This window comes from Nicotiana tabacum, chromosome 22 (genome assembly GCF_000715075.1).
Source record: "Nicotiana tabacum cultivar K326 chromosome 22, ASM71507v2, whole genome shotgun sequence".
NCBI lineage: Eukaryota > Viridiplantae > Streptophyta > Magnoliopsida > Solanales > Solanaceae > Nicotiana > Nicotiana tabacum.
The window spans coordinates 35,739,870-35,761,001 of NC_134101.1; the positions used below are offsets into that span (position 1 = coordinate 35,739,870).

Sequence of the window (21,132 nt, forward strand, 5' to 3'; positions counted from 1 at the left end):
TAATGGCCAAAGAATAAAACGAACAAAGTAATAAAGGAAGCAGCACAGGGTGAGGGAAGATAAGGTTCACAAATCACTGGAATAGCCAGTGGAAGACAAATAAAAGGCGGTGACCTTTTTTTTTTCCCTTTTTCCCCCTTCTGGCGGAAGGCGCACACGGAGAACTACCAACAGCTGGGGAGTGTTAGTAGGAAATTTCTTTTTTCTTAAGACTATAAGCAAGTCGACCAGTCAAATAGCAAAATAGAGTTTTGCTGCAATTTGTACATGCACGGCTGGAGCCAGATTAAACCATCCCGGCCCTAGGGCGGAGAAAAGGAGGAGACAGTCATGGCGAAAGGGGAGGCTTCATCCAATCCAGTAAGATCAAAACAATAAGAAGGTAAGAGGAGCAAATGTCAATTATATAGAATCTTTAATGCCTGAATTCCTTGGTTTTACACTATTCCTGTTGAAGTTGACTCACTGCATATAACTATTGATTTATCCAATGCCAACATTTTGTCTTAATAATCATAGATAAGCAAGAGAAACCAAAAACCTATAACCAGTCAATAAAACAATGTTTCCAAATAGTTTGGGGCAACAAATATTTATTAGATCAACTTTTAATGGCCTCATAATAATTTTGAACCTCACCCCTTCTTATACAGGGCTTCAACTGACTTTGGAGGAAGTTACAGTTTCGCATTAGTTGGTAGCACCGGAAAAAGTTGCAAAAAACTACATAATAATAAAGGTGCAAGAAAACCTTATTGGAGTAACAACTAACTTTTTTCAATCTTTTATCAACTCAGTGCCTTTAAAGGATAAAGTGTTACCTTAAGGGTCTTTACGCCGGGAGCTCGGATAATAAAAGATAGGGCGCCCAGGTGAGGAGAAATCCAAAGCATGCTATCAATAATGTCGACAACTGAATACTTTGATTGATTCTGAAGGTTTACTTGCAAAATATTAGTACCATAAAGGGGAGGAAGGAAGTTTTCTCTCAGGTCTTTTGGTATAACTATTACCTGCATCCAGAACAAAAAAAAAACAATTTATAAGAAACACACAACAAACTGCTTCTTCAAGCAGTGTAGCTAGCTAGAGAATTTCTGGGACACATTACCCTGTCGCAGTGGCACGACAATTCAATAGCCTTGGAATGATTGAAGTTAGCAAGAAATTTCGTGAACTTAGAGTGCCAATGATTGTCGTCAGTTTCTGGGAACAAGCAGATAGTGACTTCCAGCAAAACTGAAGCTTTCAATTTGAATGTTGACAATGGATGACAATTGTATTGGAACTTTATTAAATTAGGAGTGTCCAATTCAACAGCAATCAGATTATCACACCGTGAGGCCATCAGCCATTTGAGCCTATCAATCGTGATCTTCATGTTTTTCAATGTCTCGCAACTGAATAATTTAAAGATTTCAAGGTTGGGTAGACTGGAAAAAAGGCTCTCTAATCATTCATCAGTGACAGCAACGCAATTGAGGTACAACGTCTTGAGGGCTTTGCAAGCAGTTATTTTAACTACCTTTAGATTCCCATGAAGGCTGTCGATCTTAAGGTCTTCAAGATTAATAGCTGCAATATCAACCAATTGGAATACAAAAGGGCAAAATTCCAAGTTTACCTTTTTCAGTTTAGGTAAAGAAGTATTACCAACTTGAAAACTGGCAAGTCCATCAAAGTTCTGCAAATACAAATCCTCTAAATTGCAGCAGCTTGTGCACAGAGCCTGAATAAATTCCTCGTTCAAAAATACGTCAGAGAGGCGCAACTCTCGCAAAGATGAAAACTTTATACCATCAGAAGGCAATTCAATCTTAAATCCATCCAAACGCAGCACATTTAGTGCTTTGGCAGCAAAGATTGCCTCGGGCAAGCTGTTGTATTCGAGTTTGCCTTCATAAATAGGTCTGCTTACTCTTAGATTCAACTCTTTGATATTACAAGCTATGAGTATCTTAATCCAATCATCGACATAAGAAAGCCAACGATGATGTGGTAATCCTAGAGAGAATTTTTGCATGGAAATCTTGTGCTTTTGCCTATTTGCTAGAGATTGATTCACAACATTGACGAGCCTTGGCATGTCTTCTGACTTAAGGAACTTATCACCAAAATTTAAGTAGGAGAGTGAATTCCAAGCACTATCCCAAACCTTAGACAATGTACTCATTCGAGCGGCATCTTTAGCAAGAAGAAAATACAAGATATGCTGCAAAATTGGCTCTGGCAATTTGGAAATTCGGTCCGCTGCTGCGTCCACGTCACTTCTCCCTTCCATCGATTCCCAAAACCCTAAGCCTGACACTGAATAATGATAATATTTATAAGACTGTATGTCATTCTCTTCTCCTAAACCAAACTTACCAACGGAATGTACAAACCAAATTCCAAAAGGAAAAGAATGTGTAGGAAAGGATGTAAAAATTCTTCGATTAATTTTTAAAAGGTTAAATAATGAAAATAAAAGAAATAATAAAAAGAAATTTATTGTTTTCATTAATCATTATATCACCATACAATGAATTACTTGATAGACTTTCTTTGTTAATGGAAATGCTATTGGATTCTTAACATTACTACAAAAGGAAATAATGGAATTCTTTAAAAAAATTCAAAAGGTTCAAACACTATGTAAAAGCTACTTCCTTCGTTTCATTTTATTTATGTGTCTTAATTTGACTGCATGCGTTTAAGAAAAGTAAAAATATCTTTTGAATATGGTAGTCTTAAAAATTGTAAGTTTTGAAAAAAAGTAATATTTGGAGTTAAGTTGAAAAATTGTATTTAAAATTTGAAATTATGTTTGAAGATGCATTTCACCTGAAAAAATATTGTCGCTTTGTGAGTGGGGAAAAGTTTTTCTGAAATTTTTGAAAAAGTGGTCAAAATAACTTTTTGGTTTTTGAAAAACTTATTTATGAATTTTTTTTCAAAAACTTGTAAAATTTCATAGATAAATACGTTTTTGAAAAAAGAAAATTCGAATAAAAGGAAAAACAATTATGGACAAACGGATCCTTAAACTAAAGATGTGTGTAATATATCAAAATACTTTTGAATCTTGTGTTCTTAAATATATCATGTGTGATAGTGGAGTTAAAGAGTTACCAAATATAAAAAAGACTTTTTTTTAAATAGACTGAAAAGGAAAGTAAGACACATAAAATTGAATAAGTGGGAGTAATAGTTATATTTTAAAAACTTGCAATTACAATTTCATCTACTATGGAATGCACTTACGAAAAAATAAGAAAGAATGATCAATATTTCATGTGTTCTAATAATAGACATAAATATAGCCAGATAATGCGAAAAAAAATAAAAAAATTACACTGATACCAATTAAAATCGTGCACAAATTCTACTATCTAATAAGAGACAGTTAGCAGGCTCTGAACAGGGGTAAAATTGGAATTTTTTCTTTAACATGCTATGCTTAATAGGTACTTTCGTGCTGTAATTATGGTACCCTCCAATAGGGAATACTCTTACATTGTGAAAATGAGTTTTCCAATTTCTAGGCCCTATTGATCTATTTTGACACACCAGCACATCAATGTTCTTCCTTTGTGTTAGAGTATGTGATTGCCCCGCTTTTGTAAGATGGTTTATATTTGTTAATAGCCATAGATATCACAGAAAAAATTGAAATATGACATATTTCTTTTGTGAGCAAATGTTTTTGCCAAAACATTTTTTTTACGTATATTGAAACTGCACTCCTTTTGTCAACTAGTTTTCACGTATATCGTAATATTGCACTCCTTTTTTTTATTTATGTATTTTTAAGTTTGATTAGGTATAACTTATATATATGCATAATTGTAAGGATAACATACTGCATCAGATTAAATCCTCAATATTATAGTTTTACAAGTTAATTTATTTAAACCCAAATTAAATTCAAATTATATATGTAACAAAACTTATACAAATTTACGTAGCATTTTTAAGGAAAACTGGAGTTATAAAAATTAAAAAAGGAAATAAAAAAAGGTTAAACTGTATGCGTTAGTGTTCAATTTAAAACCAAATTTACTTTTGATGGGTCCATTAATTAAAAATACAACACAAACTCCTAAATATGCTCTAAAGAATAACTTTTAGTTAGATTATCTAATATGGTAAATGATTGCAAGAAAAGATAAAAAAAATTATGAAGAAATAAAATTTTATCCTACAAAACTACATGACCAACCTGACAAATGAGGTGAGAACTTGCATGGTTAGTTACTTGATTAATATTATTGAAGTGTAGATGCTTGGATATTATGCGAAATTTGTAGTGCTTTTAGACCAAATTTTTTGCAACTTGGAGTATATTTCAAGGATAATAGCAAATGTATCATAGCTTTACAATCTTATAATTTTAAACTTTTAATTGGTTTTAATTGGAGCATAGACGGTTGGTAGATACTCTTGATAACTTTGTATTATTTTTTTTATAAGGTTATCCAACTATCTATGCAGATAGATCTTTTTAATCTTTTACGCTCTAAAGTCTAAATTTACACCATATAAAATGTGAATAGCCTAAGCCTAAATTCTCTTATTCTTATAATTCTTTCAAATATTCTTTGTACTCCGTATGGTTTATTTTTTGATCTTGACCTCTTAAATATTTGACTTTTGATTCAATAATTATGTATTAGGGTAAGTATATATATTGGAGAGTTGATAACTCAGGAAGAAGTGTACAATTCAGAACGACTTGAAATATTCTCGTGTAGTAAAATATTTTTCTTTTAATGAGAAGTCAAATTCAAAATAATAATTTAGGATATTTAGAAAAATATTTGACATAATTTTTGTCATAAATTTTGATGGAGCATCAGAATTTCAATATTATGGTCGAAAAATTTGGCGATCGTCAGAATTTTTGGTGCTTCAAATTCTGAAAGTTGTCAGAACCATGCTTAAAATTCTGGCACAAGCCTATTTTCACGAAATATTTCGTTAAACGAGATCAAAATATAAACAATGGTTTAGAAAAAGTCCATCAAACGTAATCTATCTATATAGAATAGGAGAAGCAAAAGCACTATATTAAGACAAGTGGCATAACGCCAAGTGGCAATGTTGAGACAAAATAAACTACCTTCTAACTAATTTTTTGTTTTTAAATTTTTAATTTTGAATTAATTGGTTACACTACTTGAATTAATAAATATAAGTATCTTATAATTATCTATAAAAAAATAAAAATATAAAATAAAATACCAATACATATATAAGTATTTCTCACATCATGAGATAAGTATTTCTTTCATCATAACATAAGTACGAAGTTATTATTGTATCGGCCCAAAACCTCGCTAATTGATCTTTACGGTGCTTCCTCTATCTCTATCAATTAAAGCCTTATATCCATTGAAAAAAGTTGCTAGGCTTTTTTATTTTTAAAAATATTTCAAGATTAATAAAATAAATATATCTTCTCTTATATTACAAAAAAAAAAGTGTGCAGACAAAAATATTAAATAAAGTAATATGCTAATAAAATTTTCTATTAACAATGTAAAAATACTAAACATTGGATAATAGAATAAAGAAAAATATAGAACAAAAAAGTTATTCAATGACTATATAAGTCCCTTTAATTTAATAGCAATTTTATTATTGGGTATACCGTATATCACATTGACAAATAAAATGACAATTGAAATTTATTAAAGCAATACGATTTAATTTGTTCAAACAAACCCCATCACAGTTTAATTTAATTTAATTAATATTTTTTAATATTGACGGCGCATTGCGCGGGTACGACTACTAGTTTCTTGCTAATAGTAAGAGATGAAAACACACACTTGCATATTGCACGGGCCAGCCATCATCTAGTTCAAAAAAGAAAAGAGAGCAATTTTATTCGAAATAATTATATATTTCTTTCGTTTCGTCAGTAAAAAGGAAATAAAGTTAAATATGTTTGAGCATGTCATAAAAATATTAAAATTTAAAAGTTACTAAATATATAATAATAAAATATATTTAAACATAGCAAAAAAGGGAAGAGTTTACCATCTTTCAAGGTTATAATGGTTCTTGGTATGTGGATGCAGCAGCGGACTGAATTTCCAAATTGCTGCACATCTTGTCTTTCTTTCTTGCCAAAGGTGCCGCTCAATGTATGCTCATATTACTTGTGTAAATACTCCGTACATCTGATGTGAAATTGAAAATAGCCGGAGTATGCAAGGGAACTCTGTTTTTTCACATAAAGTTTGGTCCTTTCCCCCTTTTTCTCTTCCTTCAACGGTTAAACCTACACATACTCTCATCTGCCCATTAAAGCTACAAAATTCAACCCGTGGGACAAAAGGTTTCCTTTTTCCACGTTGCCTACTCTTCTCATTATGCCCCCACGAAAAGTTTGCTTCTTTTTAAGGTAACTCTGTCTGTTTTACTTTCAATATGTCTTTGAATTTTATGTGTGCGATTAAGTGCTGAAAGTATTTTCTTAAAACACTATTTCTGTTTAAGACTCCCAATTGAGAGCAATTTAGTTTTATTGACTAGTTGGATTAGAAGACTGAAGGACACTTTGAACTTTGATGTGCTGACAAGTAAAAATTTAAGTGTTAATTGTAAAACTTTCTTTCTGCTTGGTTGAATTTTGATTTTGCTGATCAGTGACGTGCAGTTACATTTACTGCAAATTATCTACACTGTTGAAGCTCCAAAGCAAAGTACTTGTTTTATCTACAGAAAAAGTATGTCTTACGCCTAATTGAATGCTTCTATCCGTGGTTCTGAATAAATTTCCATTGTTCTGGTCTTTGAAACAACTAAGAAAAGGGCGAATACGAGAATTTGTTGGTATAAAACTTTAATTGTTAGATTCCTCTAAAGAAATGTGCTGTCTTGGTTCTAGTTTTGGAGAAAAGAGTCAACTTGCATCCAAAGGACTGGTTTTACTTTGTGCTGAAATGGAGGTTGGAGTAGAGATGAAAACCCTAACTAACGAGGGAGAAGAGAGAAAAGAAGAGGAGCATGAAGATGAGTGCAACAGTAGAGAGAAATGAATGCACTGCTTTCATTACTTGTATAAGCTGTATATATACAAAGACTTTACTAACTAATCTAATCACCTCACTAACCAATCACATGTATCATTAACTAACTAACTAATACACTAATCTCCTAACACATAAATAGACTAAACTATCCCTGTATTCAAGTTACATCTTTTGTCTCAACACTCCCCCTTAAGCTAGGTGGTAGAAAGACATCAAGTACACCTAGCTTGGACAACAAATACTCGTGTTGCACTCGAAGTAGACCTTTGGTTAGAATGTCTGCTAACTGCTCCTTTGTAGCTACATATTCTGTTTGTACCAAACCATTTTGTATCTTCTCCCTTATAAAGTGAAGGTCTATTTCAATGTGTTTGGTTCGTTCGTGAAACAATGGGTTGGCGGCTATTTGAATTGCTGCTTTACTGTCAGTGTAGATGTTCACGGGGATACCAACTTCTATACCAATGTCTTTGAACAGACCAAGTATCCATACCAATTCAGCTACAGTTGATGCAATGCTTCTGCACTCAAATTCTGCAGAGCTCCTAGAAATGGTGCTTTGTTTCTTTGACTTCCAGGATATCAGGGAATCACCATACTTGATGAAGAAGCATGTTACTGATTTCCTAGTGATAGGGCAGGTTGCTTGGTCTGCATCACAATATGCAGTGATAATGTTTTTCCGTTTGCTAGACAACAATATGCCTTGACTTGGTTGGTTCTTCACATATCTAACCACCCTTTGAGCAGCTTCCAAATGTGATTTATTCGGTTTCTACATAAACTGGCTTAGATTCTGAACACTATATGCTATGTCTGGCCTTGTGACAGTTAAGTAGAGTAGTTTCCCCAGTAATCTTTGATACTGAGCTGCTAGTATGTTCATCATACTCCTTAGTGGTCAGTTTGATGTTGGCTTCAATAGGTGTTGTTGCATCTTTTGCAGCTCCCAGTCCAAGCTCAGAAATCAGCTCTAGAGTGTACTTCCTTTGGTACATTAGAATGCCTCTTTGTGACCTGGCAAACTCAATGCCAAGAAAGTATTTAAGATCTCCTAGATCTTTCATTTTGAATATCAGTTGCAGCTTGGTCTTCATCTCAGCTATTAGTGTCAGGTTAGGCCCAGTGATTAGCATGTCATCAACATACACCAAGATGATTATGATGTGTTCCCCAGATCCTTTACAGGGAGTGATTATGTTGGCTTTGCATGAAGCCAAACCTCAGAAGTGCCTCAGACAACTTAGCATTCCTGGTGCATGTTTAAGTCCATACAGGGATTTCAAGAGTCTGCATGCTGGTCTTGTCTCCCCCTGACTCTGAAAGCCCTGTGGTAAGGTCATGTATATCTCATCATAGAGATCTCCTTGAAGAAAAGCATTGTACACATCTATTTGATGAATGTGCCAATGTTCAGAGGCAGCCACATCTAGGATGGTTCTAACAGTAACCATCTTAACTACTGGACTAAATGTTTCTTGGTAGTCAATGCCCTCATGTTGGTTGTACCCTTTGGCCAACAGCCTGGCTTTGAACCTCTCCACCTCTTCTTTAGCTTTGTACTTCACCTTATAGATCCACTTACAACCAATAGGCACCTTGCCTGCAGGTAAGGACACCACATCCCAGGTGTGATTGGATTCTAGTGCAACAATTTCAGCTTGCATAGCTTTAACCCACCTAGGATCTTGAGCAGCTTGCTCAAAAGAAGTAGGCTCATGGATTGCAGAGAATGCTGTCAAATAGGCTTGATATTTGGGAGAAAGTCTATCATAGGACACATAGTTAGCAATGGAATAGGGAACAGATTTGTGTCCAGGCTGTGACACAAAGTCTTTCATCCATATGGGAGCCTACCTTGTCCTCAAGGATCTCCTCAGACCAGTGGAGTGCTGAGTAGAATGAGGAAGTATATAGGGCATCACATCTGGTGCTGACTGGTGCAAGGGAGAAGAGTCAGTAGACTTATGCCTAGCAGGAACAGAAGGGAGTAAAGGTTGTTCTTCACTAGAACTGGACAAGCCAGGAGGCAAGAAAATAAGAGATGATGTGGTTGTGATATCTTTGAAGGGAAATATATCTTCCCTGAAGGATACATCCCTGTTGGTAAAAAAACAATGAGAAGATAGATCCAGTAGAATGTAGGCTTTCTGAGTATCCGAGAAGCCCATGAGAACATCTGGCTTAGCCCTGGGCAGAAGTTTATCTGTTTCATGAACTTGCTTTGCATAGCACAAGCAACCAAAAATTCTTAAGTGACCCAGGTTAGGTGCCCTACCATACAATAGTTCAAAAGGGGAAAGACCATGAAGTACAGAAGATGGCATCCTATTTATGAGGTACACTGCTGCAAGCACACAATGCCCTCAATACTTGATAGGAATATTGGCCTGAAACCTTAAAGCTCGTGTGACTTCTAGGATGTGCCTGTGCTTTTGCTCAACTACTCCATTTTGCTGAGGAGTATAAGCACAAATTCTTTGATGAATGATACCATACTTCTGAAACAATGTGGTACAGTTAGAGTTGACAAACTAAGAGCCATTGTCTGACCCGACTGCTTTCATAACTTTGTTAAACCGAGTTTGAATGAACACAATAAGCTGAGTAAGCACCACACATACATCATATTTGAGTTTCAGTAAAAATAGCCAAGTCATCCTAGTAAAGTCATCAACAACTGTCAGAAAATACTTATTGCCATCAAAAGTTGCACAGTTATATGGGCCCCCAACATCAAGATGTATTAGATCAAATGCAGCAACTGTCTTAATACAGCTAGAAGGAAATGGCAGCCTGGTTTGCCTAGCACAAGGGCATACACTACATTTATTGATAGTGTCATTGATACAAGCTAGTTTGGCAGCAAACAGTTTTCTAAGAACAATACTAGATACATGACCTAGTCTTTTATGCCACAAGGCAACATCAATTGTAGTGTCACCCTGCCTTGACTTTATTCCAGCAGCAGCTAAAGAGACTGCAGTGAGCTTCTTGCCACCATATCTCTGCATAAAGTATAGACCATCTCTTTCTCTACCAATCTCCCTCACCCTGCCATTGAAGAGATCCTGAAAGACACAGAAATTAGGATAAAAGGAAGCAAAGCATTTAAGATCTCTTGTCACTTTGGAGACTGATAATAAGTTGAACTTGAACTGAGGCACATAGAAGACTTCTTTAAGTGTGCTTCTGTCTGAAATATTACTGTCACCAGTGTGAGTTACTTGAGTGGCATCTCCATTAGGTAATAAGACTGTATTAGGCTTAGATGGAGCAACTACAGAAGTCTTAGTAAGCAAGTTAACATCTGACACCATATGATTAGTTGCTCCAGTATCAATAATCCATTCTTGTGGGCTAGTAGATGCTAAGAGAGTAGTGCTAGTACCTGCCACATTTGCTTGAGTTGAGGAAGTTGAATTGTTCAGAATCTGTACTATTTGATCATACTGTTCTTTAGTGAAAGGAAAAGCACTTCCTTGAGCCTGTGGAGAGGAACCTGTGTAAGGAGAAAAGAGTCAACTCGCACCCAAAGGACTGGTTTACTTTGCAACCAAATTGTTGTTATCCCCTCGAAATGAGTACTGTAGCAAAGTGCAATTCATCCAATTTTAGACAATATTGCAAGGTTCCATATGTTTCACTTAACAATCTATTTTAATTCACTATTGTTAATTGGTTTCTTAATTGCTAATCTTCCAGCATCAAGCAACAATATTATTTTTTTGGTTTTTCTGGATATCAGGTCTATGCAACAACTGCTGAAACTGAATAGCAAAAGTGGTGGGAAAAAAGTGTGCATAATATGATCTACATACATTCAACTCAAGAGTTTTTAGACGAGGAAAGATCTCTTTTCCAGCAAGTAAAAGAAAATGAAGAACCATTTTCTACCTGTGAAATATCAAGTAACAAGAGGCATTCTGTGTACAAAGACTATGAACTAAAATAATATGGAGATAGAAGTGCAAGTGGAAGTGCTCACTTTGTTTCCAATGGATTTGACCAGTATTTGTAGTGTGAAAACTTTGGATCATCCAAATCTTCAGCTATCCCATATGAAAATTGAGCATCTCCGCGAGCCATCATTTTTGGGGCAACAAAGTTGAGCAAATCCAAAATATCTCCAGCTGAATAAACCTTGTATTCTTCCACTGCTTTGATACCAGCAACACCCATGTCATAGTATTCGGTCCACACATCGCATGTGTTATTTGCAACATTAGTTCCCTTCACTACACCCTGCATGTAAAAAAACCATAGCTACTTCCAGGCAACAAGTGAGTGGGAAAGAGATAATTTCGCAAAGCTTGTAAGTACCAGGTATTAAGGCCGCTATGCAGTTATTAGTTTTATTTGTTTTTCTTTGCTGTATAAGGATCAAAATTTCTAGCATTGCCCTTGATGTTTGCAGATTTAAAACATTTCCAGAAAAGTTAACATAGAAAATAAAGGGTGAAGGTGGAAACTATTATATCCTATACCTACATAACACCAAGCACATCTGCTCGGGTTTTAAGATAGGAAACCATGCATGATGCGCCCCATGTGCGTATACAAATCATCTTTGGCAAATCCCAAATCAGAAATGTAATATTAAGTGACAGCTCTACCTCACAAATGTCTTTCTCAAGCATAAAAATCAGAAATCATAAATGAACCAGAACAAGAACTTCCTGTTAAAGCGCTAATTTTTTATACATATAATAAGTCTATTGGTGCTCTTTCATGTTTATGTTGAGCCTTAAAAGTTCTAATTTGCAAAGTTTCCTTAAAACTGTCATCCATAATCTTCAAATAACCCACAATAGACTCAAAGTTGAAACAAATAGAAGAAAGCATGGAAATATTTATAGAACGAAAAATAAGGAGCAGTTGGAGTTCTGATTAGCATTACTCTGAAGTCGATCCTCTTAAGATCTGAGGAATGTTTATGTGCCGCATCCTTTCCAAATGCTGTCATCCTTCCACAGTTAACATATTTCCCTTTAGATTCTATAGTTTGATTGTCATTACGGCTTGATATCTGATTAATGTTGTCTCTTAGCTTTCTTTTGCAAGGAGAATAGCCTTCTTCCGGTGACCAGTCAATACCACCCCAAATCGTCTCTCCTCCTTTTGGTATCATAGACATGGTTGAATCCCATGTCCGCAGCATCTTCATTAAGTGCGGTAGCGTTTGAATACGAAATAAATCCTTGTCCATAACAGCCGGTGCTATAGCCCTGAAATATAAGGTGGATTACTAACAAACAAGGAGAACTACAAAGGAAGAAGGGACATATTACATGCAAATGCACTTCAGGACTTTTAGTTTCTGTGACTGCTTACTTAAAATCATTTTGCATATAGCATTTAGTTTTAAAGCATAAAAAGCTATCAAATAGTATCTTGCCGAACATCAGGTATTAATACTGAAAAGTTGAGGAAAAAGGAAATAAGGATGTATGTCACATGTTCAACTGCAGTTACTACTCAACCTATTAATATTAGATAATAAGAGCTGGTAAGGTTTCAGAACACAAGACGAAAGCATGAAAAACAAGAAAACTCCCAACATCAACAGAAATTTGATGCATTACACTACTTCTAGAAACCAAGAAATGATTTAGTTCTTGTACACGGTCGAAATAGATTTCGGCTTTCGTACGTTTGATCGAGTTCAAATGGTAAGCGACCGAAGTGAGACTTCGAGACGAGTTCCGAAGATAGTACAAACAAGCTTCGAGCTCCAAGACCGATCGAGGAATCGGTTCGGTATCATTATCGAGCCCATGACCAAATCGAACCGTAAGGCAACGTGAAGGTTGTCGGAGACGCACAGACCGATTGACACTCACCCCGAATGTCGAACTCGAACCAAGGCCGAGAGCTCGACCCAATACCGAGCTCGAGCCAGTATCGAGCTCGCAGACAAGAGCCGTTGCAACCCCACTAGGGGAGAGAATCTTGGCTGAAATCGAGGAAGAGACAATTCATCATGGGTTCTCCACTATATATTTTTTATTATAAATAAAGAAAGATCTCTCTACTATAAAAGGGGAAATCCTTGTAAGCACAGGGCAGGTTCACACATTGTAAGAAAAGACTACTCATCTTATTGAAAAATAAATCTCTTGAGCTTGTTTTGCTCAGCATACTCACTCTTCTTGTTCAATAATTTATATCCCGTTTTTATAGCCAAGAATCTAAACATTTTCACTTCTACGTACGATTTATGTCAAGCTATATCACATATCCTTAGAACTACTTATAAATTTAACTATATCCGACTTTCCGGATAAACAGTTTGGCGCCCACCGTGGGGCTAAGGATAACAGTTGTTGTTTGATACAAATTTGCAATACACACCAGTTTACAACTTCGAATCAGCAATGGCAAACCCTCGATTGATGGCTTTACCTATCGACCACGAAGCCGGCCTTCAAGATGAAACCAACAACTTGATACCCAAAGCCGGAAGGCCACTTAACGATGTCACTGAATCTTGAGTCGAAGTACCTGAAATCCGAGTCGAAGTACCGCTAGATGTCAATTCACAATGGCTCTTGAGGCGAACCAACATTCCGAACCGGAAAAAGGTATTTAGGGTGGTACTCGATCTGGAGGAGATCGGAGTCAGCTTACGGATGATCTTCAAGATGTTACAAGCCCAGCAAATAGCGATAGCTCAGTTGCAGAGCCAAACTCAGGTACAAATCAGGCCAGAGCCCAATCTGCTTCGAGAAATCACCCACAGAACGGAGCCAGCTATATTGAAGTCAAACGAGCAAGAATCGAGGACTACTCCCGAAATTACTAAATTGCTCGAGGAACTCACAAAACGAGTCGAAGCCAACGATAAAAAAATAGAAACATATAATTTTAGGGTCGATCAGATCCCGGGAACTCCACCAATGATAAAAGGGCTGGATTCGAAAAAATTCATACAAAAGCCTTTTCCGTTGAGTGCAGCCCCAAAACCAATCGCCAAAAAATTTCGTATGCCCGAAATTCCCAAATATAATTGTACGACCGATCTCAATGAACACGTCACCTCTTATACGTGTGCCATCAAGGGTAACGATTTAGAAGATAATGAGATCGAATCCGTGTTATTGAAAAAATTCGGAGAGACCCTCTCGAAGGGAGCGATGATTTGGTATCATAATCTGCCACCAAATTCCATCGATTATTTTGCCATGTTAGCGAATTCGTTTGTAAAGGCACATGCTGGTGCCATAAAGGTTGTAACAAGGAAATCGGACCTCTTCAAAGTAAAACAAAGGGGTAATGAAATGCTGAGGGAGTTCGTGTCCCGATTTCAAATGGAACGCATGGAATTGCCACCGGTCACAGACGATTAGGCCATCTAAGCTTTCACCCAAGGGTTGAACGAGCAAAGTTCAATAGCATCACATCGGCTGAAGCAAAATTTTATTGAGTATACAGCAATAACTTGGGTGGATGTACACAACCGTTATTAGTCAAAAATTAGGGTCGAAGACGACCAGTTGGGAGCTCCTTCCGGATCCATGCATCAGAACAGGACAACTATTAAAAACCAGAGGGACATCGACAGAGAGTAAAGGCCGAACAGAGACCTATATCAATCGTACGTCGCAGATCAAATGAATAACGGTTTAACGCGCAATGCCGCTCGGAACAATCGAAGGAGTGATCGAAGACAAAATTCTCGGGGGCTTATGAGCAAGAGTGGCTTTGATAAATATACAGATCCTATAGAGGCACCTCGGCTATCGGAGTACAATTTCAGCGTCGACGCATCGGATATTGTATCGGCGATTGGAAGAATCAAAGATACTAGGTGGCCTAGACCCACGCAAACCGACCCTTCCCAAAGGAACCCGAATTCGATGTGCTCGTATCATGGTACGCATGGTCACAGGACCGAGGATTGCAGACAATTAAGAGAAGAGGTAGCCAGTCTATTCAATGAGGGCCACTTTCGAGAGTTCCTTAGATACCGAGCCAAGAATCACTTCAGAGAAAGGGACGCCAGCAAAAGAGATAAACAAGAGGAACCTCTGCATATCATTCATATGATCATCGGTGGGGTCGATACTCCACAGGGACCCGTGCTCAAATACGGCAAGATACCGGCCACAGGGGAAAAACGAACTCGAGGCTATGTACCCGAGGGCACTTTATCATTCAGAATTGAAGAAGCCGAGGGCATCTCTCAACCTCACAACGACGCTTTGGTAATTTCTATCCTATTAAATAAAGTTCAAGTTAAGCGTGTCTTAGTGGATCCAGGTAGCTCTGCGAATATCATTCGATCTTGGGTAGTGGAGAAGCTCGGTTTACAGAATCAAGTTGTGCCCGCAGCTCGGGTCTTAAACGGCTTCAATATAGACAGTGAAACAACTAAAGGGGAAATTATTCTGCCCGTAAATGTGGCTGGAACCATCCAAAACACCAAGTTCCACATAATCGAAGGTGATATGAGGTACAATGCTCTACTCGGAAGACCATGGATCCACAATATGAGGGCAGTGCCTTCGACTCTACACCAAGTGATGAAATTCCCTACGTCAGACAGCATGAAGACAGTATACGAGGAGCAACATACTGCGAAGGAAATGTTTGTGGTCGATGAGATAACACCGATACCAACGTTATCGGCCACAGAAAGGTCGAGCACAAAAGATAGACGAGAAACCAAATAGAAATCACAGCAACCAGTCTTGACCGAATCGGTGAAGCAGGAAATAGAAGATGATGAGGAAGAGTTTCCGACACCTCGAGCTCTCATCGTCCCTGACGACTCCGACGCCACCAAGTCGACGATCGAAGGACTGGAGCAGGTTATATTAATCGAACGTCTGCCCGAGAGAAAGGTATACCAGGGAACGGGGTTGACCCCCGAACTCAGAAAAAAACTTATTCAATTTCTTATTGATAACATAGATTATTTTGCTTGGTCCCATTTAGACATGATAGGGATCCCACCATCGATAACAATGCACCAGCTGAATTTGGACCCTAGGTTTAAACCGGTGAAGAAAAAAAAGAAGACCACAATCCAAGGTAAAACACGCATTTGTAAGAGATGAGGTAACTAAACTTCTCAAAATAGGGTCAATTCGGAAAGTAAAATATCCCGAATGGTTAGCCAATGTGGTTGTAGTCCCCAAAAAAGGGAACAAACTTAGAATATGTGTAGATTATAAAGATCTAAACAAAGCATGTCCCAAAGATTCTTTTTCACTACCTAGCATCGATCGCATGATAGATGCCACAGTCAGCCACGAGATCCTAACTTTTCTCGACGCCTATTCCGGGTACAATCAAATTAGCATGAACCTGGAGGACCAACAAAAAACTTTATTTTTCACTAAGTATGGAACCTATTGCTATAATATAATGCCATTCGGGCTAAAAATGCAGGGGCTACGTACCAACGCCTAGTGAATAAAATGTTCGAAGAACAAATAGGTAAATCAATGGAAGTTTACATTGATGACATGCTAGTTAAGTCCCTGCGCGCAGAGGACCATTTGACTCATTTGTAGGAAATGTTCAAAGTTTTAAGGAAATACAACATGAAGCTCAACCCCGAGAAATGTGCTTTCGGGGTTGGATCAGGCAAGTTCCTCGGGTTCATGGTGTCGGATCGGGGGATCGAGATCAACCCCGACAAAATCAAAGCCATCGAAGACATCACCGTCGTGGATAGTGTGAAAGCAGTGCAAAGGCTAATTGGACGGATAGCTGCCTTAGGACGATTCATTTCAAGGTCGTCAGATCGAAGCCACAAATTCTTCTCTCTGCTCAAAAAGAAGAACGATTTCACCTGGACCCCAGAATGCCAACAGGCACTTGAACAACTGAAGCGGTACCTATAGAGCCCACCATTACTTCACACTCCGAAGACAGATGGGAAGCTTTACTTATACTTAGCGATATCGGAAATCGCGGTAAGTGGTGTCCTAGTTTGAGAAGAGCAAGGTACGCAGTTTCCTGTTTATTATGTAAGTCGGACCTTAGGAGAGGCAGAGACTAGATACCCACATTTATAGAAATTGGCACTTGCATTGATTAGCGCCTCTAGAAAGTTAAGACCATACTTTCAATGTCACCCCGTATACGTTTTAACAACTTGCCCACTTCGAAACATTTTGCACAAACCCGAACTATTGGGCCGACTTGCCAAATGGGTCGTCGAACTCAGTGGGTACGATATTGAATATCAGCCTCTAATGGCCATCAAGTCCCAAATTTTAGCAGACTTCATGGTCGATTTCACACCAACCCTCGCACCCGAAATTGAAAAGGAACTCTTGTTAAAATCAGGTACATCGTCGGGGGTTTGGACCCTCTACACAGATGGTGCTTCAAATGCGAAGGGATCCGAGCTTGGCATCGTATTAAAACCTCCCACAGGTGGCATTATTAGGCAATCCATCAAAACTACTAGATTAACTAACAATGAGGCCGAGTACGAGGCCATGATTGCAGGTCTCGAGCTAGCTAAGAGCTTGGGAGCAGAAGTCATTGAAGCCAAATGTGACTCTTTGCTAGTGGTGAACCAAGTGAACAAAACTTTCGAAGTTCGAGAAGATAGGATGCAGAGGTATTTGGACAAACTACAGGTAACTCTACACCGTTTCAAAGAATGGACCCTACAACATGTGCCTCGAGAACAAAATAGTGGGCCGACGCACTAGAAATCTGGGGTCATCGGCCGAAGAAGATATGATCGACTTGGGGACTGTCGTTCAACTTTCGAGATCTATAATCGAGGGAGGAAATTCCGAGATAAATTCCACAAGCTTAACCTAGGATTGAAGGAATAAGTATATTGAATACTTAAAGAACGGAAAACTCCCATCGAACTCTAAAGAATCGAGGGTTATAAAAACCAAGGCTGCTCGATTCACGTTGGTTGAAGATGGAACATTGTATAGAAGGACGTTCGACGAACCACTGGCAGTATGCTTGGGACCAGGGGACACCGATTATGTTTTACGGGAGGACCATAAAGGCACCTGTGGATACCACTTCGGCGTCGAACCACTAATTCGCAAAATCATCAGAGCAGGATACTACTGGGATAGCATGGAAAAGGACACTAAGGAGTTCATTCGAAAATACGATAAATGTCAAAGGTTTGCACCAATGATCCATCAACCCGGAGAGCAGCTTCATTCAGTCATTTCTCCATGGCCATTCATGAAATGGGGAATGGATATCGTCGGCCCTCTACCATCGGCCCCAGGTAAAGCTAAATTCATTTTGTTTATGACTGACTATTTCTCTAAATGGGTTGAAGCACAGGTGTTCGAAAAAGTAAGAGAAAAAGAGGTTATAGATTTTATCTGGGATCACATCGTGTGTAGATTTAGTATACCAGCAGAAATAACATGTGACAATGGTAAGCAATTTATCGGCGGCGAAGTGACAAAATTTCTCGAAGATCATAAAATAAAAAGGATATTATCAACACCATATCATCCTAGTGGGAACGGACAGGCCTAATCAACGAACAAGATTATCATCCAAAACATAAAGAAAAGATTGAACGAAGTTAAAGGATAGTGGAGAGAAATTTTTGCCCGAAGTCCTTTGGGCATATTGGACAACATCTAAATCCAATACAAGAGCGACTCCATTTTTCTTAGTGTATGGCTCCGAAGCTTTAATTCCGGTCGAAGTCGGGGAACCAAGCGCAAAGTTCTGACATACTTCGGAAGAATCAAACTACGAGGCAATGAATACTAGCCTCGAATTATTAGATAAAAAACGAGAAGCGGCACTGGTTCGAATGGCTGCACAAAAACAACGAATCGAAAAGTACTATAACAGAAGAACCAACCTCCGCCATTTCAAGACCGGGGACTTGGTCCTAAGGAAGGTCACCGTCAACACTCGAGATCCTAACAAAGGGAAGCTCGGCCCAAATTGGGAAAGACCCTATCAAGTCCTCGATATAGTCGGGAAAGGGTCTTATAAACTTGGATCAATGGATGAAAAACCATTACCAAACAATTGGAACATATCTCTTCTCAAACGATATTATTGTACTGATACTACACTTCTGCACATTGCGTGCAGATGTTGACTGTTGTTGTTGCTGTGCTCGATGGTTGCAGGATTTGAAGATGTACCTGCTTTCCTGTTGTAGCTGCATCTTATTCATGGTAGCCTTAAATTTATAAAAGTTCTGTTTATGTACTATTCAAACAGACTATGTATTTATTTTATTTTCGCTTTGTATACTCTATTCTTAGAAGCTCATGATTTGTACTACCAGTTCTTAGGGAATGTATAAGGTTAAGATAATTATTTACTTAAATTTCTTTAATAATTGTTATTGGAATTGGATAGTTGAAAGTTGGCTTACCTAGCGTGTTGGGTTAGGTGCCATCACTACTAGTTGAATTTTGGATCGTGACACCTTTATAAGTCATTATACATGTGTTTGTATCTTGTGCTAGAGTTCGAGCAAAACTACGTGGGCATGGTTTGTTTTGACCATTTGGCCCTTACACTTTTCTCTATCGAGACTCTATTCGTCATGAATTTGATATGAAATAACTTTCTTGTGCCGAACTTGATTTATTCGATTGGTATCCCCCCAGTATTCGAGGTTGATTACGAAGGAGCCTCGGATACTATTGATTTGTCCCCGGGTAGCACATAGTTGTTGCCTCGTTAAAAACCTTGCCGGAAAAACTCATTTGGACTAAAAAGCCAAACTTAAGGGAAAAAGAGTACAACACGTGCTTTGAAACCAGAGGTCTTGATGTTTTTTGTCGAATTCCTGCAATGAGTTAGTGTCGAATATACGTATATAGACGATAGAGAAGAGAAAATCATACCTTAGGTTGAAAGTAGTGACGAGCTTCTACCAAGGTCCTGTGATAAAAGAATCGGATGCAACGACATCTGTCCTAGCAGGAAGGGCATAATATCTGGCCTAGCCTCCCCCTCTAGGGCGACCTCTACCTGTCCGACCTCCACCTCTAGCTGGCTATGCAGGTGGAGTGGCAACTGGTACAGTAATCATGGCCTGAGAAGCCTGAGGACCCTGTGGAATAGGTGGGGACTGAGAAATTTGTGGAGGTGCACCCCTCCTAAATCTGGGGCAATCTCTCATAATATAACGAGTGTCACCACACTTAAAGCAAGCCCTCGGAGGACGCAAATCCACTAATCCACAACAGTTAATAACGACATAAAGCAAATAATCCAGAAGTAACTCAGAGATAAAATGCTCGGTCACATCATGATTTCAGCAATAATAGTTCTTCCTTTCAAGTACATCAGTGAAAATCCAAATCTTTTGCCAAAGTTACCAAAAATGTGAATAAGTTTGAAAACATAATTGTTTCCAAAATTCTTTCAATAATAAATAAAATATCTCATTTTCTTTTCAGATAACTATTGTAAAACAAATGCATCACTATGCCCATCTGTCAACATGTGTGAGAAATCATGAATAATGTAAAATACCGTACAGCATGAGGAAAACACATCTCTATGCATATATGTCATGTGTGCATGTCAATGCAATGTATCTCAGAGATTGTACTCATGTACTCACACTCTCAGAATACTCAATCTCACTGTCTCGCAATCTCTCTCACTGTGCTCAGCACACTCAATCACTCAGTGCTATACAATACCTGATGCGGCGTGCAGCCCGATCCCTGTTTATAGTCGACTGCGCTCACTGGGGGTGTACAGACTCATGAGGGGCTCCTACAGCCCAAGCTCTATAAGCACGGACAACTCACGTGCTGCACGGACAACTCACGTGCTATAATATCATATCTGGATCCGCACGGACAACTCACGTGCTATAATAATAGCTGGATCCGCACGGCCAACTCACGTGCTACACGACCAACTCACGTGCAATAGTATAATATATATAAAGCCAACATGGCCTGCTGCGGCGTGCAGCCCGATCCCAAAAATATCCTCACAATTAGGCCCTCGGCCTCCCTCAGTCATCAATCTCTCCATTCTCTCTCTCATGGGCTCACAATGTCATGAGAATAACTCAAAATGATGATATGATGTATCAATAAATAACAATAGAGACTGAGATATGATATGTAATGACATGAATATGACTGAGTATAGATTTTCAATT

The 21,132-nt window shown here is 38.1% G+C and overlaps 1 protein-coding gene and 1 long non-coding RNA gene across 2 annotated transcripts; one reads left to right on the forward strand and one right to left on the reverse strand.

Annotated features, from left to right (window-relative positions):
* Positions 1-1,453: 1,453 nt before the first annotated feature.
* LOC107766058 (F-box/FBD/LRR-repeat protein At5g56420-like) lies at positions 1,454-2,281 on the reverse strand. The gene has a single exon (XM_016584770.2). The coding sequence runs from the start codon at positions 2,279-2,281 to the stop codon at positions 1,454-1,456; it is 828 nt and encodes a 275-aa protein (XP_016440256.1).
* Positions 2,282-6,024: 3,743 nt separating this feature from the next.
* Positions 6,025-11,496, forward strand: LOC107766057 (uncharacterized). The gene is made up of 2 exons (XR_001643580.2): positions 6,025-6,391; positions 10,771-11,496. It is a non-coding gene; the product is annotated as an uncharacterized LOC107766057 (long non-coding RNA).
* Positions 11,497-21,132: the final 9,636 nt, after the last annotated feature.

Excerpts from the sequence above, each read along its gene's own strand:
- LOC107766058 (XM_016584770.2), bottom strand. The coding sequence starts at position 2,281 with ATGGAAGGGAGAAGTGACGTGGACGCAGCAGCGGACCGAATTTCCAAA.